This window comes from Papilio polytes, unplaced genomic scaffold (assembly GCF_000836215.1).
Source record: "Papilio polytes unplaced genomic scaffold, Ppol_1.0 DF820622.1, whole genome shotgun sequence".
Classification (NCBI taxonomy): domain Eukaryota; kingdom Metazoa; phylum Arthropoda; class Insecta; order Lepidoptera; family Papilionidae; genus Papilio; species Papilio polytes.
Window position 1 is genome coordinate 1410438 of NW_013528582.1, and position 27716 is coordinate 1438153.

At 33.1% G+C, this 27716-nt stretch overlaps 4 protein-coding genes across 5 annotated transcripts in view; 1 reads left to right on the plus strand and 3 right to left on the minus strand.

The window, feature by feature from the left end:
* Positions 1-12157, minus strand: part of LOC106110471 (papilin) — a 78397-nt gene extending 66240 nt beyond the window's left edge. For both annotated transcript variants that reach the window (XM_013292313.1, XM_013292312.1), the window contains exon 1: positions 12006-12157. In XM_013292313.1, coding sequence (XP_013147767.1) covers positions 12006-12022 — 17 coding nt within the window. In that variant the 5' untranslated portion in view covers positions 12023-12157. The remainder of the gene's footprint in view (positions 1-12005) is intronic.
* Positions 12158-16672: 4515 nt separating this feature from the next.
* Positions 16673-19881, plus strand: LOC106110449. The gene is made up of 5 exons (XM_013292278.1): positions 16673-16888; positions 17903-18024; positions 18308-18463; positions 19332-19407; positions 19687-19881. The coding sequence occupies exons 1-5, from the start codon at positions 16753-16755 to the stop codon at positions 19800-19802; spliced, it is 606 nt and encodes a 201-aa protein (XP_013147732.1). The 5' UTR covers positions 16673-16752; the 3' UTR covers positions 19803-19881.
* A 98-nt stretch (positions 19882-19979) lies between these two features.
* LOC106110448 lies at positions 19980-21447 on the minus strand. Its single transcript, XM_013292277.1, has 4 exons — positions 21091-21447; positions 20814-20984; positions 20549-20681; positions 19980-20290 (listed from the first exon to the last, which is right to left on the minus strand). Exons 1-4 carry the CDS (start codon positions 21359-21361, stop codon positions 20173-20175), a joined length of 693 nt encoding a protein of 230 aa, XP_013147731.1. The 5' UTR covers positions 21362-21447; the 3' UTR covers positions 19980-20172.
* Positions 21448-23342: 1895 nt separating this feature from the next.
* LOC106110436 (tryptophan--tRNA ligase, cytoplasmic) lies at positions 23343-27508 on the minus strand. The gene is made up of 9 exons (XM_013292260.1): positions 27393-27508; positions 27160-27285; positions 27005-27073; positions 26286-26445; positions 25708-25890; positions 25297-25474; positions 24549-24755; positions 23839-23970; positions 23343-23567 (listed from the first exon to the last, which is right to left on the minus strand). Exons 2-9 carry the CDS (start codon positions 27275-27277, stop codon positions 23406-23408), a joined length of 1209 nt encoding a protein of 402 aa, XP_013147714.1. The 5' UTR covers positions 27278-27285; positions 27393-27508; the 3' UTR covers positions 23343-23405.
* Positions 27509-27716: the final 208 nt, after the last annotated feature.

The window sequence follows — 27716 nt, forward strand, 5'->3', positions numbered from 1 at the left end:
ACGCTTTAGGCTATATATTTTCACACCGTTAAACTTAGAGGTTAATATTTTGGATAAAAACCCTAATGTGGGAAAGAGACCAAAAGTTGTTGCCAACATCAAGGAAGCAAGGTTGCCATAGTTTGACATTATGTCATGTCATTTTGACATCTGCAATTAATAATTTGACAAATGTGAACAATAAAATAAAACTTTTATAATTCTATGCGGATGATGTCACACAGTCACGTAGTCAACTACTACGTAGATAATTTCTACGTAGTAGTTACTCTGTCAATGATCGATGTCCATCAAATAAGCTTAGAGTGGGTAACTTAATCCCACGGGATAGATTATTCCCGTTGTAATCTTGTGGTCTAAGTACAGTAACATAACATAATTAACTTTGACGCGGTTAACGCTTGGTATTCCAAAACCACAAAAACTGGCCTTCAAGATAACGGTTTTTTTTAAGGAAATTAAAATTAAAAATAATGTCGGCTCTATTTCATGTTTAACGATTGAATGTTAATATTTTTTTAAGGATTACGAATTGTTTTGTGATAAAAGTGTAACAGCAAAAATGTACAAATCTTTTAATTAGCAGTGAAGTACCTACTAGTGGTCCCAATTAGTCAAAATTTGACTTTTTTTTAAAAAACAAAAAAGAACTTATTGTCGCAGTTGAAATAATTTTAAAGGTACTAGAGTATTTTTAATCTGTCATTCATAGCTCCTTACTACGCATGTGTGCGCAGTATGGGAGTGCGTCAGTCGCAGATGACCGGCAAGTACCAGGAGCACAGGAACGCGCGGAGGTAATGCGACACCTGTCTGACAGAGGCAGGAATACTAGTGACAGAGAGGTCGATATATCTGAGGGGTGTGTACAATGCAAAATTTCCCCAACCATTGAAGGTTGAATGAAATGATTGATTTTCGTAAACGAATGAATGACATTCGTTTTGTTGCTACAGTTTTTATTTAATTACTTTTTTACTCATTCATATTTTTGTAATATTTGTTACAAAACGTGATGCGCTATTGAAAATCTGTAAATCCTGTAGTGATAACGGTTAAATGCACCGGTTTTCGCAATGGAAACTCATGAACTACTAAGTAGTAAGCTAAACTTACACTGAAATAACGTATGCGAAACTGTTTTTGTACATTACGAAACGGAAGAAGCAATGGTTGCAGTTCAAACAAACGTTTACGACCGTTACCTAAGGACGCACCAGCTATTCCGTTGCTGCTCAAACAATATTTATTTATCACTTACAACCCGGGAGCTAACAAATAATTTCAACATAACTATACAAAAGTTTTGCCTGTCTTGATGTCTGAACTTTACTATTTTGAATGATTTTAGTATAATTGAATTCGGGACAATAACCGTTGTAGTAACCAAAAAAATTTAAATTCATTCAAATGTTTGCCGACGCGATGGATCGTTGGCGAAGTTACGTCACTGCTCCCGCTCGTAAATACCAGGAAAGCATAAGTAATGAAGGTACGAATCGATACCGATTTCAAAATTTCAAACCCACTCATTCCTGAGATTCCTTTATATTCTAAAAGCTAAAATAAATTCTACAGAAATCGAAAAACCTCAACCTTCGACCTAAACACTTACCCAGATTTCGTTTAGTATGTTATTTAATTAAATAAGTTTTTTAATACTTTCTTTTTTACTTTTAAAATATTGGTGACATAAAATCTTGCACAGTCGTTCAAAATAACTCAGTTGCGTTCATTCTATGAATGTGTATGTGAGCAAATAACAAAGTCGAGTGTTTGCGAGACTTGTAGGCGAAAGGCAAATATTTGCAGTCTTGCTTTGCATTGAGAAGAAAAGCGAATATTTTATTGCATAATTTGTACTTAGAAACGGGAGAAATGACTGTTTTATTAAAAAAATCCCTTTGCTATTTGTAACTTTGAAGATGGCTTATGAAGGAAACCTCATACGATCCAGTTAAAAGGTTTCCTATTGTAATAAATATGTAAACCACATCCTTAAAACAATAATAAACTTAATGTTTCCACTGTTGAAAACAAGTATAACAACGTTGTAATTGTAAACTAAATTCGGGATTCTTGTAAGTCGTCTTGTAAGAGGTACCAGGATATTATACTTTAAAGGATATTACGTTTTGTAAGCGAGATCGTTCGCCCGATACAGTCTGAAGCCGGTGAGAGCGATAAAAATAATTGGCCGGCAGCCGTGCCCTTTGCGTTGGCTGTTATTTGTTTTTATTTATAGAGAGCACATGGCGAGATTAAGTGCTCCAAAGCCCTTAATAAAATGAGATAATAAAGTTTACCTTAAGACTGTCGAGTGTACTTCCCGGTAAACCGCAAATTATAGACTTCCATCCATGTCGTTAATTTTCGAACTTTTGTACTTATGGCCAATAATTTGAATAATTTTGGACCGTTTTTAAATTATTCCGACACCCTATTAAATTAGAAACAATATCTAAATTATAAAGAAGTCTCCATGGATGTTTTAATTCTCGAAATTATTTGTATTTTTGCATTGCAATATATTTTATTACTGGACAATATAAAGTGCTTTCCTATGTTTTTATCTTGTTTGCATTATATCTTAACAAATGCACTCAAAGGCTTTGTTGCAAATTACTCTTTGATTTTTTTTACCTCAAGAGTTTTAAGAACCCTTTTGGATGTGATACTTTTAAAATGTTTGTTATTGTAACAATAAAACTCAAGTAACAAGTATATTGAAAACAATGAGCACTTAACTGCCAAATAAAAAATTAAAACACACGTGTTTACATCCTAGCGTACCTCTCTTGCATTTTTATGATCAACTAGCTGTTCCCATGTGACCTCCACATAGAATTATAATAATTTCATTGTTTTGTTCACATTTGTCAAATTATCAATTGCAAATGTCAAATGTCATGACATGATGTCAAACCATGGCAACCTTGCTTCCTTGATGTTGGCAACAACTTATGGTCTTTTTCCCACATTAGGGTTTTTATCCGAAATATTTACCCCTAAGTTTAACGGCGTGAAAATATATAGCCTAAAGCGTGAGGTAAGTGTAGGGCTTTTTATTAAAAGAGTTATTCAAAAACATGCTGTGATTGCTGACATCTTAGGCAACAAAGAAGTGTGTGTTTACGCTTAGGAGTTTTTAAACGGTTAACCATTAAAACTTACAATAAATAGTACTAGGCAAACATGAAAGTAGAAAGTTGTAAATATGTATGGGAATGTTTCGCAAGGGGGCAGGAGAACATGAATGGTTTGCAATAACATTTACACAAGAGACTGTCAAAGCGTGCGCCAGCGCAGCTCCGCGGGTGATTTAGAGTTCATTGTTTGTCAACACTAGGGCTTGCACAAATAAATAAAACTATCTACTATTTATCTATCTGTTATAGGAAAACATTACTTGTAATCTATGGATGAAAGTACGTAAGTTAAAAGAGAATAGATAAGGATAACCCTTCTCTATGGTAAATGACAAATAACTATACTTAGTGTAATAATTATAGTGCCAACTACCTATCAATCAAAAACCCTAGCACCAGAACAGTAACTAAAAACCACTGAACTCAAATACGTTACTTCATAACTGGAAACCTCTATTCATTAACTTCGGAAATAGCATATGATTATCTCTTAAAAATCATTAAAATACAATTATCTGGCACAAAGCTTGCCGACGTCACAAAAAACTTTAAAACATTTTTTACGCTAGCAACCCTAAAACAAGTGCATATGTCAACCCCCATGGGTGACACACATGGCACCCGGCTGCGTCTCCCCCCTCCCCACCACGTCAGTTCCCACGTCATTTACTTACGATTTCAAATAACTCATTTTAGCTGAAAATTGTGACATATGCTGTCTGCAAGTGGTCTTAACTAGGTTACGAAATACGTATATTTCAGTTAATTTAGTATTTAAACCTTGTGGGGTGGTCTAGTTAGATGCAACTATAAATAGACCATGTATTCATTCATAATCTATATTATTATAATAAAGCGTAAACACACACTTCTTTGTTGCCTAAGATGTCAGCAATTACAGCATATTTTTGAATAATTCTTTTTTAATAAAAAGCCTTACACTTACGTCACGCTTTAGGCTATATATTTTCACGCCATTTAACATAGGGGTTAATATTTTGGAAAAACCCTAATGTGGGAAAGATACCATAATTTGTTGCCAACATCAAGGAAGCAAGGTTGCCATGGTTTGTCATGTCATGTCATTTTGACATTTGCTATTGATAATTTGACAAACATAAACAATAACATAAAATTTTCATAATTTCATGCGGATGAAGCCGCACGGAACAGCTAGTATCAAATAAAACACAACTAAACCAATTACATTGGGCAAAGAAATTTGTAATCTTGCACCAGTAGATTTCTATTACGTAGATTACTACTGCCTAAGTTAAAACGTTCTAAGAAGGAAAGTGTAAGTGTTTTAGGCTTCCTTAAAATTTATACGGGAATCTTGAAAAAAGGAACAAACGGAAGTTTCGAACTTTTAAACTCCACGCTGGCGAAGTCGCGGGCAAAAGCTATGTTATATGCAACGGTTTAAATGTCTTCCAAATACGAAAGATACTTCACTATAGAATTACATACAAGCAAATACTTCTTAGACTCAAGTCTTTAAACATGTATTGTCAACATAAATAACTGTTTCTCGCACAGATATGTTTCCGGGTTATTTAACATACGCATAAACGTCTTAACATTAGTAAATTTAAATTGTTATAAAACTAAAAAGATATTTTAAAGCTCACTTATAACATTATTAAAGGAATTAAGGAATTAAAGGAAAAGTATTATCAAAGGAACGTTTCTTTCAAGGCATAGTAAGGCATTCCCTTAGCGCCAATTAAACAATTCTGAGTTGAGTTAGTACCTAATGTTAACAACACTTCGAACAAAAGATAGGGGTTACTTTTGCTCCCACAAGGTGTTGGAAATGTTACTAGGATAACATGTAATTAGAAACGTCTCCCACGTACACTTCAACTTATGGAATCCTGGTCCAATTAAACGAATTTAAACATGGTCAGTCATTCCACAACTTTCCCTAATTTAGGTCCATGTATCCGGGAATGGGTCGGTTACCCGGGAATGCGGGACTCGTGTTATGTGCGTAACGAGCCAAAAAAGAAACAAGACGGAACTTCGCGTGAGATTTTCGTATGCGTCGATAACTGCAATAATTTACTTTTAAGCGACTTGCTCTTGGTTAACTTTAAGTTCCCCTAAACATTTTAATTAATCTTCTTAGCATTTTACATCATATAAAATATACATTTTGCAACACATATCTGACCAATGGATAGAGCACTTTATTTTGTAGTAGCTTCAGGAAATGACGTCATAATGACACACAGCATCAACACATGTTCTCGTTATAATGAAATCATATTTTGTTAATCACAATTCAAGAAAAATCTACTTTAAAAAATAATAAATTGTCCTAAATGTTAAAAGTCGCATGGCAAATTCGAACTCACAACCTCAAAACAGTAATTCGTATCTGCTAACCATTGAGTTACGAACGCAGAAGCGTAAGTGGAAAATCTTAAATCGTTTTTTACAATATAAACAATACGCCTACATATAAATAATGCTTTATCTAAAATAGTAGAATAGTTAATGTAATTGAAGACGGATTGTAAGCGGTGAGAATGTATTCCATCCCGTCGTTATCCCCGAATAGCATCGCGGTACCGGGAACGTGGCAGGAAAATCTTTTGATATAGTTAACCAGAAAGACTAAGGATATCCGTTAATAACTCTAATTTTTTTAAAGTGAATAAGAATTTAATTAGTAATACAAATTTTAATGTAATGTGTTACTGATAAAAGTAGATGATGGAGGTAATTTTAATAAATAAAATTGTCTAAAAACTAAGTCGAATGTTTATTTAACGTTATTTAATGTTTATTTAAAACTAAGCGCATAATCTTTAAGACCTAACCGATCTCGTATTAATACCTGAAAGTACTAGGAAACCATAACATGACAGAGCTATATAAACACTAGATTTTATAAACTGATTTTCACATGTAACCTTGCATGTTGAACTATAAATTCACGACATTTGTTTATTTCTACAATATAATTTAGTAATACATTAAAAACCATGCTTTTAATGTACTTAATTATTACTTAGATGTCACCTATATGTTTACTTAAATTATGTTAATTTACTTCGTAAAATAAAAACACGACAACTTAACCTAAAAGGTTAAAATTAAACCACATTGAAAACTAAAACAGAATACGGATCTGGTGTCCACAACTATAAGTACTAGGCGAGCATAACTACATGAGCACTAGATTTGCTACATTGACTATGTACACTCGAAGCGAGCATTAGTTAACAAGTTTCGACAAATGTCCATTCATTAACCATTGTGTTAAAATCGCGAGTCATCTGCTCAAATGGTTAACCAATTACTTGAGCGTTTGTATTATTTCATTTAACTTCGTGTGTGGCCCATTTGTATTTGTTAGTACGCAATTCATTATGCTATATTACGTAATTGTAACACTTAGAAGCTTTGCATTGTACGACCTAATTTCTGTGTGACTATCAACTCTAGGTAATGTGTATGAAATGGGCCAATTTCGTCCGGTACACAATGCTTGCACAAGTCGTATAAGGGTCGTGTTCCAGTTTAAAATTTAACGGCCACCAGAATATCTCGGCTTTGATGGTTATCACTCTATCGTTTTCGGTTGTCCCGGAGAATGTTTATGCGCTCTAGTTTTGCAAACCGAAAATGTGTTGTAAAAAGTATAAAAACCGTTCCTTAAACATGAGACTGCAATAAATATCATACTAATATTATAAATGCGAAAGTTTAGATGGATGGATTTGTTAGAGTTTGTAGCATAAACGGCTGAACGGATTTCGATAAAATTTGGTATAGATGTAGAGGATAGTCTGGAAGAACACATTGGATACACACTTTTGTTTTTTTAATTCCACGCGGATGGATTCGCTATAAAACTAGTTATACATAAAATTAACAGAAAAGTATCCACCTATGTTGACCCAAATGAGATGCGTAACTGGCACGTCAGAAAAAATATATCTGTCAAGTTGAGGTCGCACGATTAATGGAGGCTACCATAAAAACTCAAGCAACCCTTTCTCATGGATCATGTTACTGGCAAAAAGGGTAAAAAATAAGAATTTTTACATTCTTTAATATATAAAATCCATGATGTAGCTTTTTGAATGTATGTTAAGTAAGTAAATGTACTCGAAATTGTCAGTATTTAGTATTAGTAAACTAGCTGTTCCCGTGCGACTTCATCCGCGTAAAATTAGGAAAATTTTATTATATTGTTTACATGTGTCAAATGATCAATTGCAAATGTCAAAATGACATGACGATGACAAACCATGGCAACCTTGCTTCCTTGATGTTGGTAGCAACTTATGGTCTCCTCCCCACATTAGGGTTTTTATCCAAAAAAATTACCCCCTAAGTTTAATGGCGTGAAAATATATGGCTTAAAGCGTGACGTAAGTGTAGGGCTTTTTATTAAAAAAGAATTATTCAAAAACATGCTGTAATTGCTGACATCTTAGGCAACAAAGAAGTGTGTGTTTACGCTTTATTATAATAGTATAGATTAAGTCTTAAATGTTCTAGAAAAATTTCAGTCAACCTACTAATCCTGTTTTTCAATGAACCCGGACGCAACGTGAGTTAAATAAACGGCCTAAATATTTTTTATTTCTAAAACAGTTATATTCTTTCAATCAATACATTTCAGTTGTAAAAGTTTTTCATCACATCTTCATCCGACAAAAAAGCACCAAAACAATCAAACGGGACATAACAATAAGACTTAAAAGTAAGACTATATTCGAAGAAAACTGTCCATTTGACGCTACTGTTTGTAAAAAGACTAAAAAATAACAATATACAGAAAATAATACTCTATTCCTATTGTGGTAAATGCTATTTTGCTATAATAGTAAATAAGCTCGTATCTAAATCTCCTAAACGTTTAATTATACGAATCTCTTTTGACAAAACCGGAGATGAATTTATGCATGAGAGAAATTCCCGGCTCGGTAGCGGCGAGGCTCGGGTTAAAGGAACAATAGTTTTAGTTTTAATCTCGCCTGTTTTCTTATTTTTTTCCTGTCCTCTCGGGATCCAGTTCGTGTGCGGGAGTGCACCCCTCCGTCCCACACCCCGCGCAACCCCTGCAGACGTTAACACATGAACGATTTGCGAGTTTTCGATTGCATTTGTTTCTATATTAGGTTATAATTTAATCCCCACTACATATAGTTTTGTAAAGGTTAAAATAATTATTTTCGTTACTTATTTAATGTTCTTCTAACAAAAGGATTTAAACATAGTCTTAAACTTCTCTATGTCTTTTTACTTCTGTGTACTTTCTCGCTGAACTTTACTCCGTACCTTTTTCTTTAAATAAACGATATATTATCGTTAAATCACTGAATCGGTGATAAATTCACCGACGATTGCGTTGATCCCTTAATAAGTTTTGATATGTGGCTTTGTAGAGCTTAAAATGCCTCCAGCTAAGACCACCCAAAATGGAAAATATATGGCCTTATATCCCAGGGGTATCCTACGTGGAGATTCTTGAAAATTCATGATTTATTTAACATACTGTATTCTTGAAGAAATATTATATGTATTAATTACTTACATAAATTTATAGAAAAGTTTTACTACCAAATTTAAAATTATAGGTTATATGATTATCACTAATTTAGTTTGAATTATAAAAACGGTTATACCTAGCATAGTTAAGTTTTCAAGTACGTTTAAGGCGTGGCAAATCGTACGTCGACAGGTAATTTCAGAAAATAGTGGTCCGCTAATTATTTAATTGCATCGAGCCGCGCATTCGCTTGCGCCTGTGCGATGGTTAAATTACTAGGAGCCGGAGTCGGCGTCCATTATTATTTACTTGTATAAGTAACGAGGTGCTACACTGGTAAATTTGTACGAGATACCATTCGGCTTTATACAAAAATCGCTGTGAGCCTTCCCTGACCAAAATTCTAATAACATTCTTGAGCCTTGAAACACTCAATAAATAGCGCCTGGCACAAACTATCCGCAAAAAATGTCTAAAAAAATATTTGCTTTGACAAAACAAAAGTGTATTTTTGCGATGTGTGAAAATTATACGACAGTCAATTTGCTGTGGTTTTATTTCTATACCAGTTTGTTAGAATGATTAAATTTCGATTCGATTCTCGAATGTTCGATTGTAAATAAAGTGAACCAATTACTATTTACCTTTTCGATAAGTTTCATTAGTCATTACAAATCCTTTTTTATTAAATATTACTCGTTTTATAAAAAAAAAAACAAAGATTAATTACCGTTTACCGCTTCTTTTTGGTTTATAAAATCGTGAGAACTAAAAACCTGTTATTGAACATTTTGATTTCTTGCTTTAATTTGATTAATGCAAGTTGCATTTGGCACCAATGATGAAATGATGCAAATAACGGAATAGCGCGGAATTTGACATTTGTGTTGATAAAGACAAGTTGGTGACCTTGAAATAAAATAAATAGAATTGCCTTGAAATAAACCACTGTTATAAAACTTACATATTTTAAAATCTAGATTTGGTGTTGACATAAATAAAAAATATTAATTCTACGTACTATTTAGAAGACAAACCTTCAAATATCATTAAAATGAGACAAAATATTGTACTTTTATACCATGTGAATAATATTCACATTAATTATACAAAAAACGTCTTAAATAAAACCATAACTTTATTGGGATCGAACTTTTTATCACAAAGAATTAATTTCAATTAAGATATCTCGATTATCAATGTTTTTATTTTTTATTATGAACATTTAGTTAATTGTTTGCTCTTTGACATTTTTTGTTTTTAAATCTAAGAAGAAGACCTTTCTATAAGTAGTTAAAATCTGATGAACGTGTTTTATATGTCTTTAACTACTCTTTGGTTTACTATAATTTTAGTTACGGATAATTAAAAGAATTAAAGACGACCCAACTCACGTATTCCGGTGACAGCACTGACTAGTTTCGGACCCGTTGGGGGTCCATCTTTAGAGGTGATACGGGACCGCGAAGAAAGCGAATTAAACACTAAGCACTACCATATAAGTTGAGCCGTCTTTTTAACACAATGTCTTAAGATAATTGAAAGAATTTAACGGAAAACCAAACCCTTATTATAATTCTACATATAACGATCACATAATTATAAGCATGGTATGATATTCTATTATAGTTTTTTTATTATATTTAATTAAATATTGTAACTCGCGTTGTGTTACAAAGAGATAAGGGCGGGGAGATAAATTGTCCACCGGACATTTGCTACTACCGTTTTATTTATGGAACATACGTCAAATGTACATCTTATTACTATTAAATAAAACCAGTACATATAAAAGTTTAGGTATAAAAATTACACTTGAATGGCAGAAGAAAAGCCAGTGTCTATGCTTATATGTACTGTGGAAAACATTCTGTGAAGTAAATAATTTAAATCTTTACGTAAATTTCTACTGTTTAAAAAAGATGTAGAAACAGCAATATACGTGACTATGCTTTAGATTTCATTAGAGGTGTATGGATGGATATTGTAAAGAATAAAATTCGACACTAAAATAAAGTAAAAATTCCAACTAGACAACTAACAATAACTCTTTCCATTCCTCACTTTGTCACCATATTTTAAGACGCAATAATGCAATTTCGTAGTAATTCACTAGAAAATAAACTAAACTAAATAGATTAATTAATTTTTTAGTAGTATATGACAAACGAGCAAGCGGTTACCGGAATTCACCATAAAAGCGAAGTCAGCGTTGCCTTTAGATTTGCAGATGCGTATAATTATGGGATAGAGTCTGCTACATCTTGCAGAATTGAAGCCGCCTCTCTCAACCACACAGAAGACAGGCATGAAGTGGAATAATTTCCGCGATTCATCTGATAATCACCAGGTACAAGAAGATCCAAGGAGGGAATGGAAAGGAGATCTGAATTTGTCAGTTAAAGAAACGCTTAGGCATTGGACACATCCTCTTTCTGTGCGTCCCCTCATTTGTTGATTAAGGACAGATAACACTGATCGTTTCGCTTCGTTGGCGAATCCCGGTGGTCGTTAGTTTGTAACCTGAATCTAAAATATATAAGGGCTTGAGTTAGCTAGATATCAGAATTACAATATCATATCGTTCAAACAATGTCCTCGCAACGGCTCTAATTTTCAGAATGATTCAAGTTTTCTAGCAAGTCGTTTGTTTTCTAATTATGAATTAAATTCAAATTGATTTCTTCTTCCGATTGCGATATATAAAACCTTATTTGTAATGTATTATGCGCAATCAACACAGGAGGATATACGTAAAAGGGATTTAACGAAAAACTTTTATTTATAAAATAATTTATTTTGATTTTTCAATTATTAATCATGCTATTGTAAAGTATCTATGGATATCTTTGTTTTTTATCAATGATGTCAGTGAATATCACACTCCGAGCTTTTAAACTCGTTGAAATCGAAAGTATTAAGTTAGCATTATTTATGCTATTAATTTGTAAATATTTTACTGAGGCCGTAAGTAAAACTAAACTACAATTAAGTCACAGATAAAATATTTGCGTAAACGTAACTTGCGATATAGTATATGGAGGTTTCGCACATTTAAGAGTGACTAAAATCGCTTAAGAAAATATAACCAAATAGGTTAATTATATACAAAATTTTCGGCTTGTATTAAACCGCAAATATTATACGTAAAATATTTTTGATAGGTATTAAAATGTAATGACAGTATATATTTATATTTGTTTAAAATAAAATTTAAAAAATCACTTAAATTAAATCTAACAACAATTAACACCGAAAAAAGGTACATTAGTACTCATATAGTTAAATAAGAATATTTTTTTACAACTGTCAACTATTACCAAAAAAAACAATAAAAAACAAACCTTAAGCTAAACGCCATCACTAGAGCTGCATACCAGAAAAGTCCGTAGCACAGAACACTAGAGAGGATTCACAAGTTCGGTTCCCGTAGGAGATGGGCGCGTGCGCAAGGAGCGCGATGTCGGCTGGCCGCGCACGAAGCGTTTGCTTCGTTTGTGCCGGCGTGTGGCGCGCGGACACTCATCCCCACCAATTCATTCATGAAAACTATCAATGGACATAACTTTTGTAGCTTTGAGCTTTTTCACGAAACGAGCTTAAAATATCAAATGAAACTTGAATAGGCAGGAAAAGAAAAAATATTTTAATACAGACATATTGTGATTAAATATTAATAGGCTTGCTTATAACCTAATATTGAAATTAAGCTCTTAGATTTTGGAACATAGTAGATAGAGTCCCAATGAAGTTTTTTTCAAAATAAGTATAGATTAATCACTGATAACGTCGTTATTGAATAGTGAAAGAATTTTTGCATTCGGCCTAGTAGTTTTTTATTTATTTCAATAGATACAAATATACAAATCTTTCCTCTTTATAATATTAAATAACCTTAAAATATATTTACAGAAATTATTAATAATCAGTATATTGTCGAATTATTTCTTAACTTATTTAAAAGTAAATCGTTAACACGTTATTAATTTAACGAATAGTTACTTAACAACTAAAAATAGATTCTGGATTTTAACCCAAGTTTCATTTATAATCGTAAATTCTCTGAGGATACAATATTTTAAATTATTATAACATCAAACACCTTACAGTAAAGTACAGTAATAAAAACGTTTTATATAAATAAAATATTCGAAATCAAATCAGAATTGTTCGTAAAGGTCAATACTAATCAATGCTTTTTATATTTGTTTCTATTCAAGAAAGGAAATTGTTTTAATTATGAAATACTAGCTTTCTGCTGAATTTAAAAAAAATAAAAGTAAGTAGCCTATGTGTTCTTCAAGACTATGCTCTACGTCTTTCCCAAATTTCATTGAGTTTCGTTCAGCAGTTTAGGCTACAAACTCTAACAAACAAAACATCCATTGATCTAAACTTTCGCATTTATAATATTAGTTAGATGAAGATAATATTATTTAAGCTAAGATTCAGATCTAATCTAGTCTACTACTTACTGCCCTATCCCTAATTCTAATAAAAGCATAATTAAGTAAGTAAAAATTCTAATCATAATATGTTTTATTTTATTAATTTTTTTATATAAAATCAAGTAAAATACATTACATGTAAAAATAAGAAATTAAAGATATATGAGGATACTAATCATACAATCATAGTAATCATAGTAATATTATAAATACGAGAGTTTAGATAGATAGATAGATAGATGGATGGATGTTTGTTAGAGTTTGTAGCCTAAACGGCTTAACGGATCTTGGTCCAATTTGGTATAGACATAGAGGATAGTCTGGAAGAACACATAGGCTACTTTTGTTTCATTTTTTTAGTTTCACGCGGACGGAGTCGCGAGCGAAATTTAGTACTGTATAAAATTTCGTTTTTATTGCTGCAGATCACTAAGTACTTGTAGATTTAATAAGAGAAACCTACACTAAGGCAACGGCGGATCCAGGGGGGGGGTCATGTGGGTCACGACTCCCTCTCTAAACTGGTTGTTTAAGAGCTTGACAAAATGTGTTTACATATTTTGTGAAGCTCCTGACTTGATCACGACTATGTGACCCCCCCCCCCTGGCGCCAAAGGTGGATCCGCCCTTGCACTAAGGGGCTGCTTAAATAAGTTCAATTTCTAACAGGTACTAACTATTTATATAACCTTAACAAGGTCATTAGCCTCCTTGAGACACGAGATTCGTGCCTTACGTCAATATCCATGAAAGGTTAAAATATATAGTAAACAAGCTGTTGACTACGACTCCGACCGCGTGCAGAAATACCCTCTTTTTTAATGTATCCTAAACATAAATAATCATCAAATACAGCCTATGTCACTCACAGGTAAATTACCTTTCAAATAGTGAAGGAATTTTTAAAATCAGCCTAGTAGTTTTTACGTGAATCGGATACATACAAAATTAAATATATTGTCTCTTTATAATATTACCATAGATTGGTAAGAATAATACTGCATGGTATAACATTTTAATATGTATTTGTACCTGTTTCTTATTAATATAAACATAAAATGCGGTCTTTTTGTATGCCTACGCATTGTTCGCTTTTTCAACTTGCTCTGACATTTAACAAGAACGCAGCAGCTGTCAGTAAATTACGAATAAATGCAAATAAATATAAAATTATTCAATTTTAATAAAACATGACGTATTTATAAAAATAGTGACAGAACAAGTAAAAGGACAACATACAATTACTGCGTTGGTGCAGCGACCCAAAGTGGGTCTTGGCCTCCGACACGAGAGTTCGCCTGCGTCGTCGCCTAACATGCAATATAGATATTTTTTTTTAAAAAAGGAAAAAGCTAAATAAGTTATAACGGTTGAACTATATTTATACATTTATAGAAATGTACAGACTATAAACAGTGAAATTGTGCGTATTTGATTTCGCCATTTTTGCGCTTGTTTTTGAGTTTTTGGAAGAAATAATAGTGATAATGTAACTGTCATTAACATCAAAAAATTGTCACAACGAAAGAATCGCCTTCTTTTTATATATAATACTAGCTGTTACTCCATCCGCGTGAAATTAATAAATAATAAAAAATACACCCTATGTTACTCACAGATAAGTTACCATTATAACGGTGAAAGAATTTTTAAAATCGGCCCAGTAGTTTTATGAGTTATTTCAATACATACAAAAATACGAATCTTTCCTCTTTATGATATCAGTATAGAAGTATAGATCTAAGGTAATCACCATTAGGAAAAACCACCGGGAATTCAGGATTTACCATATTTTAATATTTCATTAATTAGTGCGTTGCCAACTTTACGAATGAAATATTATCAAATATCTGATAAGTCTTCTATCTGTTATGCAGTCCTGGTACTCGCTAACTGGTCCAATCATCTAATTATTACCGCGTGGGGCTAGATAATAGAAATTATATTTAATTACATTAGTAGAGGAGCCAATTTTGGCAATATTTCGCAACAATACGCACCTTATCAGCGATGATGGTCACGGAAGCATTCTATGCTTTGCGCAACTCGCAGGAAACAGCATATCGCCACATCCGCTGGCCCCGCACTTACTCCAATAAATTGTTAGATTATTACACGTTTTTATGATTAACAATTATATCTTAAGGACAATTAATGTGGCTTATGTCTGAGTTGAGGACAATAACATTTTAATACTGTGTTCAACATAACTTCAAAAACAGACCACAATTTTTGTAATAGTATATGTTTTTTAAAAGTACCCTACCATGGTTTTAGTATGAAGGATATTTAAAAGTAAATTATAATTTATTTGTCTAATTTCATAGACAAATATAGAGTTTCTACTTTCGTGAATATTAGAAATGTAATCGATGTATGTAAAAGATCAATATGCGAACAAGAAAATCAATAAACCAATAAAGAGAATGGACCTACATATGTATTAGTTGTATTACAAACTATCTGTTCCTGTGCGACTTCATCCGCATGAAATTACATTTGTCAAATTACAAATGTCAAAATGACATGACATGATGACAACTTTGTTTCCTTGATGTTGGCAGCAACTTATGTTATTCAAAAATATCCTGTTATTGCCGACATCTTAGGCAACAAAGAAGTGTGTATTTACGCTTTATTATAATAGTATGTAAGAAACACTATTAATTTGTCTAATTCAGAAACGGTAAAATAATTTAGTGTTTAATAATTAGTACTAAAGCTAAATATCTTCATTTAACCTTATACCTTACAATATTATATCCTTGATTTCTTTATATTATTTCTCTTAATGTTAGTTCTTAAATAATTACCCCATTAATATGTCAATTAACTATATTATTATAGCATTAATTGACACGAAGGTGCAGACGAATTTAAATTCCCTACGCCTTTTAATCACCCCTTTATACTCGTATAGTAAAGATAATAATACTCGAATGGTTCTAGAAACTTCTTTAACCTTCCACTTCCACTAGCAATTAACTTAATTCAAAAATAATCATAAAATGTATGTAAAAGCAACACCACCCTAAGTTATTTTTTGCACCTCAAAGTTTTAGCTACGATATTTTTTTTATAACATAAGGTGGCAAACGAGCACGCGGCCACCTGAATCAGCCAAAATGGGGAAGCGACTGCTGCCCATAGACATCCGCAATTTCAGATGCCTTGCCTACCCTTATCCGACGGACGTGGAGACGCACATAAAGATGATATTTCCCCTTCCTATGCATCTCCTCCACCGACAAATCCACTTCCTCTTCCCATCCTCTACTTATAAGAAAAGGGTTGTAAAGACAAAGGGACTAAAATTAGGCCTCCGGCACCACACTCATCAGACGAAACATGGAATTGCTTCCATTTCACGCCTGTCTTCTGTGTAGTCGTGGTATAAAACCGGCGTGCCGGCCCATTCGTGCTAAGATGTTAAAGCGGGCACAATTACTATTTACCGGGTCATGAAGGTTAAGGTTCATGTTTCGTTTATAAGAAGATTCATTCGCAGCAAAAATTCTGGCTAGAGACTGTCATTTGTATTTCTCTGCCATTAACCTGTCAATTACTGACAGAATTATTTTACTCGTCTCGTGTCATTATCTAAATTTATGTTGTTGAAAGTTACAAATGTAAAATCATTAAAATGTGCGACAACAAAGAAAGATGCGAGCCATGTCGCACGATCAATTTGGCAAAGCACATAAACCAACCAAAACCAGATATGCAAATATACGACAAATGCACTCCCCAGAGGAAGATAGAATGTGGTCGCGTTACAGGTATCACCTTGTCTACTATGATGTCCTGGTATAAACATAACACACCCGTCATACATTGCTAAACAAAAAAATCTAGGTTACCTAACTTAGGTAACTTATAAATTCAAGGATAACTGTACTTGCCTGATATAATTAAAACATATTTCATGTTTATGTAACCTATGGTTTTAAATATCTAACTTAAATCTTTGGTCTAGACAAAGTACTTGTGATATAATGTAAGTAAAAACCTTAGAACTTGGAAGTTAAGTAAGCACATCAAACCTGATTTTCCCCATCGTCCGTACAAAAAACCATTATCCACCATTAGGATAAAATTCACGGTAGAATCTACAATTTTTTCCTTATTTTTACTGTCTCTCTGCTGGGATTTGTATGTAATAGTATCAAGTACATCACAGTCGATATCTGATATCCTGGTACAAAAGGTGTCTATTTTGATCGGACAAAGAATCGGCTTTACCCATCTTCATACCGGTTCATTTAGAAATTATTTTTCATACTTGGTTTAGATCAATACCGTTACATCGAAACTGTTAGAAAATACGTAAGTCATACGTTTTTATACCGCCCACCGTCTGCTCTACTCTAGAAACAAATACTTTACTATACTTTTACTTATGCTACAGCAATATGCCCGTCCTTATCACATAAAGCGCCTTACAGAATGTTACAACAGTCTCTTGAAGGCATGTTATCCTGGTGCTTATTACAAATAATGTAATGCTGCTTGCCCAATTTGTCTTTTATTTATAATCTATAGGGCTTGTTGGAAGGAAGTTAAAATATCTAGTAGGCAAAGGTTTAAATCGTTATATTAATAAATAATTTATAACTAATTATAGTAGTTTTAACATTACATATAAATACCGCAACGAAATCAATTTAAAAAGAAGCTTGTTCACATTATAAGACGTTGATTTGAAATAGTCTAGTACTTTAAAAAAGTAGACTAGTACTTTTTATACATACGTATTCATAATATTAATTAATTTTAAAATTATAATATTTCAGAACTTCCTATTCATCCAACTTGTATAAAAATATGCACCAAGGAATTGCAGTTAAAAAGTGCCAAGACTCCACCTAAAGTGACTGCACCCTATGCTCACGGCAAGTTTATGTACTTAGTCAAAGTAAGTAGACATAATATTAATATTATAAATGCCAAAGTTTAGATGGATGTTTATAAGAGTTTGTAGCCTAAACGGCCGAACAGATTTCATTGAAATTTGGTATAGATGTGGAAGATAATCTGGAAGAACAGATAGGCTACTCGTTTTTGTTTTTTTTAATATTTTATTCAATATCTTAATAGCGATTAACCTTCTCTTAACTTATAATGTTCTGGTATCCTGTCTGGGGAATTGGGAGGGGCCGTATACGATAAAATAATGATATTTTACTCTCTGTCCTCAGGCTGGTATCCTGGTAGGGACTGCTTATTTCACTTACTCTCAGGGAGTGTGGGGTGACCAGAATGACTCCACGGAATGTCTACGTCGCTGGCAAGAATACATGCGCAGCATAAATACGAGAAAGCCGCCCTTATTTGACAAGTGTGGTCGTGTTATTGTAAGTGTGCTCGTATATCCAATGAACGTCCAATATAATACCTCCATTTTATGCAACCCTGGTACCAATGTTTACGTCATCAGCGAATTTATTCACTGCTCTACGAACAAATAAATTCATACAAATTTAATTCAAATTGACTTTCCGAGAGAAGTAAACGATTATAAGTTGATTGTGAAAAATCTTTAGACCATATTGTTATTTAAATTATGATTATAACATCAGCTCACTATGAGTGGTCATCGAGGGCTTAAAGCCCAAGTGAAGGGTGACTAGGCCTTAATCATCTAAGCTATAGAAATATATAATTGTATTGTCTTTGGTGATACAAACATTTTTTAATAAGAATTCGGAATTAGAATCAGATGAAATTATAATTTATTTTCGCGTTACATGACTTGTATTGTGTGTGTACTTTCTCTTGTATTGTGCCTTATTATTATTTCAAATAAATTATGAATTAAATCATAACTTGGTTACAACTAAATTTATAACAACGTTTAGGAAATATAGTGAAGTAACATCTAGAAATTTATGTTATCCTAGTTAAAGCGGTCTCTCACTGAGGTATGCGACATCGCAAACCCGATAGCTCTCGGTTCGCAAAATCTGTCCGCTTCCAACGATAGGCAACACGCCACTGAATTCTGCAGAGCATTAAACCGACTTTCTGTGCCAATTAGATTCATAGATCTCCTATGAACTCCTAGTACACGCTACGGAGAAGTGCGACCCGTACGAATTTCGCATTAATTAAATTTTGTTTATCCGCTACTTGTTGTAAATTAACGTTTTTATATGGAAAAGCAATAAATTCTGAACCTTTCTAAGTAAATTATCAATAATAGATCGATATACTTTTTTACAGAAAAAAGAAAATAATGAAAGCTTGCTGGCACCTTTATATTCTCTTTACAAGGGTTTTGTAACCACGTGTTTTTCAGGTATTTATTATGGAATATCTTTTTTCAATCTACAACATAAGTACTACTTACATAAATATAAATAACCTTTTTTTGTTTTAAATATTTATTTGACGTTAAAAATTAGACTTTAGCGATGTTTGACCTTCTAGTATTGTTTCTTTTAAATACATACAAACCCAAGTGTAAAAAATATTTAAAGATGAAATTATATGAACTTGTGTATGTATTCATAATTAAATCTAAATTTCTTCATCTTCATAGTAAATGTAAACATTTTAATTTTTTCTTTTGTTTAAGGCATCGTTAAAATACCAGTACATATAAAATGTGCGTATTTGGACTACCTGAAGGCGCTGGAGAGGAAGGAAGCTGAACTGGCAAAGGAAAGAAAGTTACGGAAAGAAAGAGGATAAATCTGATGTGATATTTTATTTGTTTTTTATTGCAACATTGTTTAGAGTTTTTAATAACGTTTTTTTTACATTGCAACACTGTTTTGATAATAAAGTTTTGTATTTGAAATCTATACAATGATTGGTAATAATAGCCTATGGGCGCCTGGTAATTGTCTACCTAACGTAATGGAAGAAAAACAACTTGTAGGAATGCAACGCCGGGGAAACGATTATAAATATAAATTAGGTATAACATAGCGGCATTTAAATTGTCCAGTCCAGTCCAGAAAACATTTTTTTTAAATACCCAAATATAATCTCTAAAAATTTTCTCCACACTCTATGACTTCTGTTTTTACCTTTCTTTAATATCTATCCTTGAATTATTTCAATACCTTTGCTGCCTTTGCCTCTCCGTGGTTTGTATCTCGAAAAATGCTGGATTCTCTTCCGGAGCTCCTCCAGATAACATGTGCTCTAAATGTCTGATGTAACATATCGCTATCCTGTAAAAAAAAACAACAAATTACTAATTACCAATAAGAATTTTTCATTGAAACCGACAACTCAACTATTATTATTGTTTGAATTCGCATTATTAAGGGGCTGTCCTACCACTGGCTACGTCTCAGATAGCTTAAAAATAACGTTACTGTCAGATAAGGTAACAAAATCCGATATTTCCATCACATTTTACACGTTAAATTGTTATCAGACAATATACAATTTGGTGTAAATAATTAACGATTTTTAGTAAATCTTACCTGAGACATTCGATTTTTGAATATTTCTTTTTGGAAGGCTTTGTGACTGGCAGCTTGGAGCGCAGCAAGTCGAAAGCGCGGTTCATGTCACGCATGCGGGTCCGTTCCCTATCGCATGCTGTTTTCTTATATTCTGAAAAATAATTATCCGGTAAATAAATAATTAAACGGATAAAACGGACATGGATAGTCTGAAATTACACTACGGATTCATTATTGAATCAATACAAAAAACATTATGGTATTTAAAATATTTGACATTGACCTTTCTCCATTTGTAATGCTCTCTCTTTCCAATTGGTGACGTCAGACTGGTGGTCATCATATTTGCTGTTCTCCTGGGACTCGTGCGAGAAGTCCAGCGATGACTCGGAGTTGGCCGCGTCCTGTGCTACCATCGCGTCTCTGTAGCCCTCGTACTCATTATAACGGAAACCTGGAAAAATCAAAAAAATACTTTTAAATAAAACATAAAAAAATAAAATACATACTTCATTATTTATTAAAAAAAAAACACGTTTTAAAGTTAATAAAAAAAATACCTTCTTGTGGTAACGACTCCAACTCATGAGGTCTGAAATAAGTGACTCTCCTCGGCTCCAAATATTCATCTAAAACGTAAGATCGGTGATGTGATATCGTCTTGTCGTATTTCTTATGTGAAAATGTGAATTCTTCACGTGGCCTGTCATCTGGACGTCCTATTTCTAGAATAACGCGATCCTCTTCTCTCTTCTCTTCATCGTCGCCTTTAACTATTGTATAATTTGCTACTAAAGGTATTGGTGTTTCTTCGTATGATTGACTGTACATTTTCACTTTTTAAACTAAACTAAATCACTTCTGGATATATTTTTATTATTCACAATATTTATGTCCTGTTTCGTGTCTACACTACCTATGGCTGGTAAGGACTGTGTCATCCACATTTCAGTGCTATTGTCATGCATATTGGATCAAAGTTGTGTACACAAGTGTTACTGTATAGATTTCATTTTGAATGAGGTTCTCCTTTTTGTCTCAACGGCGACGTTTTCGTATCTATTGTCATGTTTTCTTTAATAGTCGCACTTAATTTTATTAAATTTAATATTACAAAATAAACTTAACATTGTTCAAAACATTACTTTATTTGTTTGTAACGTAGGTCTTATTTGCTACATATTGTAACAAATTGCCTTACAAAATTATCGAGAAATTTTAATGCCATTTGGGTTTATACAATCCTAGTCCAATGCCTACGAATCAATTTATAAACATTAAGTCACAAGCGACTATGCCATCATTACCAATAAACATCTTTATGGTATCCTGGTAGAAATAGATAAAAAGAATAGCAAAACGTCCACTAGGCGTCGCTAGGCGCAATTATTTACTCTGCAAATCAATATGCAAAATGCAAGAACGTATCTAAATTAAATTGCAATCGTTTTTTATACAAAAAAAACCTGCAACCACACGTTGTTTTTTCACTATTAAAACTGTATCCACTGTTTTGGTTAATTACTATATTCCTCATACTATTGGAATTTCCTTTTAGGTTATAAACTAACTATATAATCCCACAAAATTAAAGTTAAAAAAGTAATTTAAAGTGTATATAGTGCGATGCATTTTCAATTATAATTTTACTAATATTATAAATCCGTAAGTTTAGGATGGATGTTTGTTTGTTAGAGTTTGTAGCCTCAACGTCTGAACGGATCTCGATGAAATTTGGCATAGTTGTAGAACAGTCTGGAAGAACACATATGCTACTTACTTTTTTTTAATTTCCACGCGGACGGAGTCGCGGGCGAAAGCTAGTTTACAATTATGGCTACCGCAAAGGCATAAAGTTGTTTTTAATAAAAGTATTTTTCACATAACGCATTTAATAATTTTGTATGTGTTAAAAAACCACAAATCAAAATGGTCCTTGTTCATATAATCAGTAGCTGATAACGGAGGGATATGAAAATAACGAATCACTAGGATGTGACCGCAATTTATGTCACGGTCTATATGTGTCAAGGTATCCCTGTACCGTTTTACAACCCTATATGTTGTTTATCACTTTTATATAAAAAAGCAGTAGCTCTAATTCTATCAAATGGATTGTTTCGAGTTCGTAAAGTATACGCTACAGGAGATCGTGACAATATAAATTACTTGCTTGAAAAACAGCCGGACAATTTTATACTTTTGCCAGCTGCATCCTGTCGAATATGGGCTAATTCCTGTAAGCGAGATGGCGTTACATGTGCAAATCGCGCCACCAAGCTTGATATATCAGTACTATTTATTGCAAGGACTGCCAGAATAAGTACCTAATACCGTTGGTACGTAATAAGTTTGTATTTAGACGAAATTTGGCATAGATGTAAAGCATATTCTGGAAGAACACACTACTGAACTTAAGGTTAGTACTTACTTACTTAAATATTCGAAAATAAAACAATCATGTAGTAAGCTGGTTATATTTGATTATATTTAACTTAAAGTATTCAAACCGATTTAAATATACTTAGACAGATATTTTAAACTTTACGCGCCTTTTACTAAACAATAGCAATAAGTGTATGGTAAAAGAAATTAAAAAAGTTAGGAGTGTTATTATTCTGCAGATTAAATATATCCGATTGTGGTAGGAATAAATCGGGAAATATTAAAATAATTTAAGTTATTAGTTTTTGTAATACATTTATGCTTATGCTCTCCTGGTACTCTTATAAAAATTGTCTCCACAGATAAACAAAAATAAATAAATAAATCCTACTATATTAAACATAGTAATAAATAGGAATCGCAGACATAGCATAAAATTACATATCCAAGTACGCTTATATTTACAAAATAAATAGCAAACATTTTGAGGTTATACTTTAATTTGTCTAATTTTGAAGAACTCCTGCATGACGTCATCAGTGACTTTAGCTCTGCGCGCCTGGTACTCCTGTATTATAGGTGTTATTGTGTCTATTGCGATTTTCTTCAATTCTCCAGTCAACATTTCTCCGGATTCATAAGATTTTTTAATCTGTAACATAATAAAAGAAGCTTTATCGAGACTGTGAAAATCTACAAAAATAAGGGCCTGTCCCACCATTCTCAATTTACATTTTGGTGGGACAGGCCCTAAGTTAGTAAGTCAGTTAGTCCTACCAAATTGTAAATTGTCTGATAACTTTTAATTTTTAAACTATCTGAGCCTCTATCAACCAGTGGTGGGACAGGCTCTAAGGCGCCAGAATTAAGGTTTTTGTAATTCCGCACAGAAGTCGTCTAAAAACTAGTCAAATATAACTTACCGATGCCAAATATTCGTCATCTTCTAGGAAGAATGTGAGATATTTGTATGAAATATCTACATCAGTGTTGCCCCCCTTCTCCCGGTGCTCCTCCACCGTCGCCCTACCGCCGGAGAACGCGTATTTGTTTATCTGAAAAAAAAAAAATGTTTTTTTGAACAAAACACTAACATCACAGTTCAAAAAAAGAATGTATAGTTTTTGTGACGTCATATCTTCAAATTCTGCAAATTCAAAGAATTATTTTAAAAAATAAGTTTGTAACTGGCTTCTGCTCGCGACTTAGTCCCCGTGTCATTAAAAAAAAAAGCCTATACATACTGATGCCGTAGCTTTTTTAATGGTGAAAGAATTTTTGAAAAACATTAATTACATTTCATACTAACATTCAAATGGAGATTATAAATACGAAAGTTTGGATAGATGTTTGTTACCATACATCTTCAAAACGTAGATTTAGAACAGTCTAGAAGTACACATAAGCTAATCATACTAATATTATAAATGCGAAAGTTTAGATGGATGGATGTTTGTTCGTGTTTGTAGCGCAAACATCAACGGATTTTGATGAAATTTGGTATAGATGTAGAGAATACTCTAGAAGAACACAAATGCTACTTTTTTTTAATCCACGTAGACAGAGTCGTGTTCAAAAGCTAGTTTTATATAACTCAGTACTGAGAAAATCGCGAGCAACCAGCAAATCATACCTTATTCTTGATCTGTTTGGGAGAGTCGTTGAGGAATATAGAAGCGTTGGGGTCGCTGGCGGACATCTTGTGCTGCGCGCCCTGCAGCGCGGGCAGGAAGGTGCTGTGCAGCAGCGCGGGCTTCGGCAGCTTGAGGCGCGCCGCCACGTCGCGGCTCATGCGGAAGTACGGGTCCTGGTCGATCGCGCACGGCACCAGGCACGGCACCTGACGTAAACAAATACAGAAATAGAAGGATAAAAACAAAAAAGCATATAATTTTATTTATCTACACTAGTCTACACTTGTATCTTACTTAAAATTATAAATAGAAAATTTAGATGGATGGATGTTAGTTTGTAGCCTAGATGGCTTAACGGGTTAAATTAAATTTGGAACAGATGTAAAGGATAGTCTGGAAGAACACATAGGCTATTTGCTTTTGTTTTTTTTTAATTTCACGCGGACGGAGTCGCAAGCGGAAGCTAGAACGAATATAAACAGGCAAGATTTAGATTTTTGTATGTATTGAAATAACTCAAAAACTAACTAACAATTACGTACTCGCAAATGTCACGTAAATATTCTATTGGGGGTCTATTGCTGAGGAGCAACGATTTCACACAGATTCACTACATATATTTTGAGCATAATCTGCGTTTTGTGCTGTAAAAATATAATTATCAACCAATTTTAAAAACGTGAATGATGTCAAATTCCTACCAAATTTAAAGGTGCTATTAATAATGTAAAATAAAAAAAAACTTACAACTTTATCACCAAATATAAATGGGAACGTGGTAGAGAACGCCGGCGCCGCCTCTATTGAAGGGAATGTGATCTTGCCGATGACGTCAGAGTCTCCAAAACCGAATATACCCTTGACTTGATTGAAGGTCACGCACTTCTGTATCCGGACCATATTTTGATAGAATGCTGGGCACTGGCTGGATAAAAAAAGTTTAAAATAGATTAAAAAAAATAATTGTCTTAAGCCAGCTACAGACATTCAGTTTTAACTAAACAAATGGTACAGTTTAAAAAGATGCGTGTGAATGGCTTTGCAGTCATGTATCTAAAATAAATGTTTTTTTTATTTGAAAAATTATTTTTTTTAAAATGAATCAAGTACAATGCATGGTTAATAATCACAATACAATGAACACAAACTTTTACTTACCCAATAAAATCCAAATCATTAAATATGAAAGTGTTGGATGGATCGAAACCAACTGCAATAATATCCTTGGCATTACTGTGCGCCATTTTGCGGGCATCCTCCACTTTGATATCTCTCCACATTGCCTTCTCGTCATCAGTCAACTGAATGATCAGAGGCACATTGAATACATCTTGAAGCCATCTGAAATAAACATGATTCTAGCATTCTTATTGGGCAACACTTGTATTAATTTTAACAGTGGTAGAGTGCTGAATATAATTTGTTTGAATACACCAGTTCATTTAGTGCTATACCCCACTCACACAGTAGACTGACATCAAGTGGATGCAATTTTTTAATTTGATGATGGCACTTGCAAAAAGCGTAATTTTATCCCACTTTCCCTTCCCACCATATTCAGCCCTTTATCAGCCTACTGTTAGACATAACCTTCTCCAATCCAGGTGAACACATGACAGTGCATGCGGCTAAAGGTTGCTATATGCGAAAACAGCACCACATACTGTGGAAGTAACTGAGAAAGGTTTATATTCAGTGCTTAATAAATAAAAAATTGTCCTTTCAAAACTGCTTACTTTGTAAACATAAATGGTATCATGTGACCAATGTGCATGCTCTCCGATGATGGTCCCCTACCAGTATACAAGTAGAATTTCCTTCCAGACTCATGCAGCGATAGTATAGTGTTCAAGTCTCTATGAGAGAAGAATATTCCTCGTCTGAGAAACTGATGTGCTGTGAATAAAGTTGCATTTATAAATAAAATGTGTTTACTTATTTAACGGCTTACTATCGTCATACTTTTTTCGGTGACGGCACCGATTAGTTTTAGACCCTGCGGGGGTCCTTCTTCAGGGCGAGGGTTAAAGATGTTGTATCGCGGTCGCGTCGCGCCTCGCAATGAACCTGCGGGGTTCGAAGAAGGACCCCGCAGGGTCTGAAACTGGTTGGTGCCGTCACTGGAAAAAGTATGATGTGAGTAAGCTGTTAAATAATTAATTATAAAATGTCTCACGAAAGTTTAAATAATTTAAAATGTGATTTTGTAATAGTTTATTCCTTTTATTAACACCCTAAAAATAAACACTAAAACAACTTTCACATTGTTAGCAACTATTTATGGAAATTACAAACCCTACTATTTATTATTTTAACACTTATATATTTTAATGTAAAACAATTTCATATATACAGGCTGTAATAATTTGTTGTTTTACAAGTCTTTCAATAAAAACATGTCTAATTAACTGTTATTCCTAATAACAGTTTAACTTTGTTTTCTCATATACCATACCTTTCTTTCCAGTTACTTTTTCAAACTTTTCTATGAGCTCTTCGTCAATTTTTTGACTTCCAAACCTTTCTGTAATTTAAATACACGTCATATTGTATAAGAACTCTATAAAAATCGTTTTCATTCCAAATTAAAATCCATTTTAGTATACTTACTTATTAATTTATCATAATCAAGCCCAGTTTCAGAATTAGTTGAAACATTCCATGGGTCAACAACATCCTCTTCGTCTTTTAACGACAGATTATTTATTTGATTATCTACCTCTACCATTTTTGCAACTGAAAAACAATTTATGATCAAAAGGAAAATATTGTCCCCATAACTGCAGCATAGAACTAACCTAATAGTATATAAAAGATTGGTTAGTTAGTTTAATAATACGTACAATTACTAATTAATATAAAGCGATATACTTTTCATTGAATTTTAACCAAACTTAATAGTATTTCAGGCAAATTGCAACGTTGATGAAATACCAAAACTCCGCATGAAATGACAATGACATTGACATATTTGACAATTGACTTGACAAAAACAAAATACAGAAGAAAATCGTGGAATTGAAATGAAATTGATTTATTTGTCCATTGATTTTTTTGTTTGATAATCTTCACAAAGGCGAAAAAAACAGAATCAACTTGATTTAGAAAATTAATTACTTAAGTAATAAAACAATTAATGAAGGGAGAACACTGATCTTTCCCTCTCC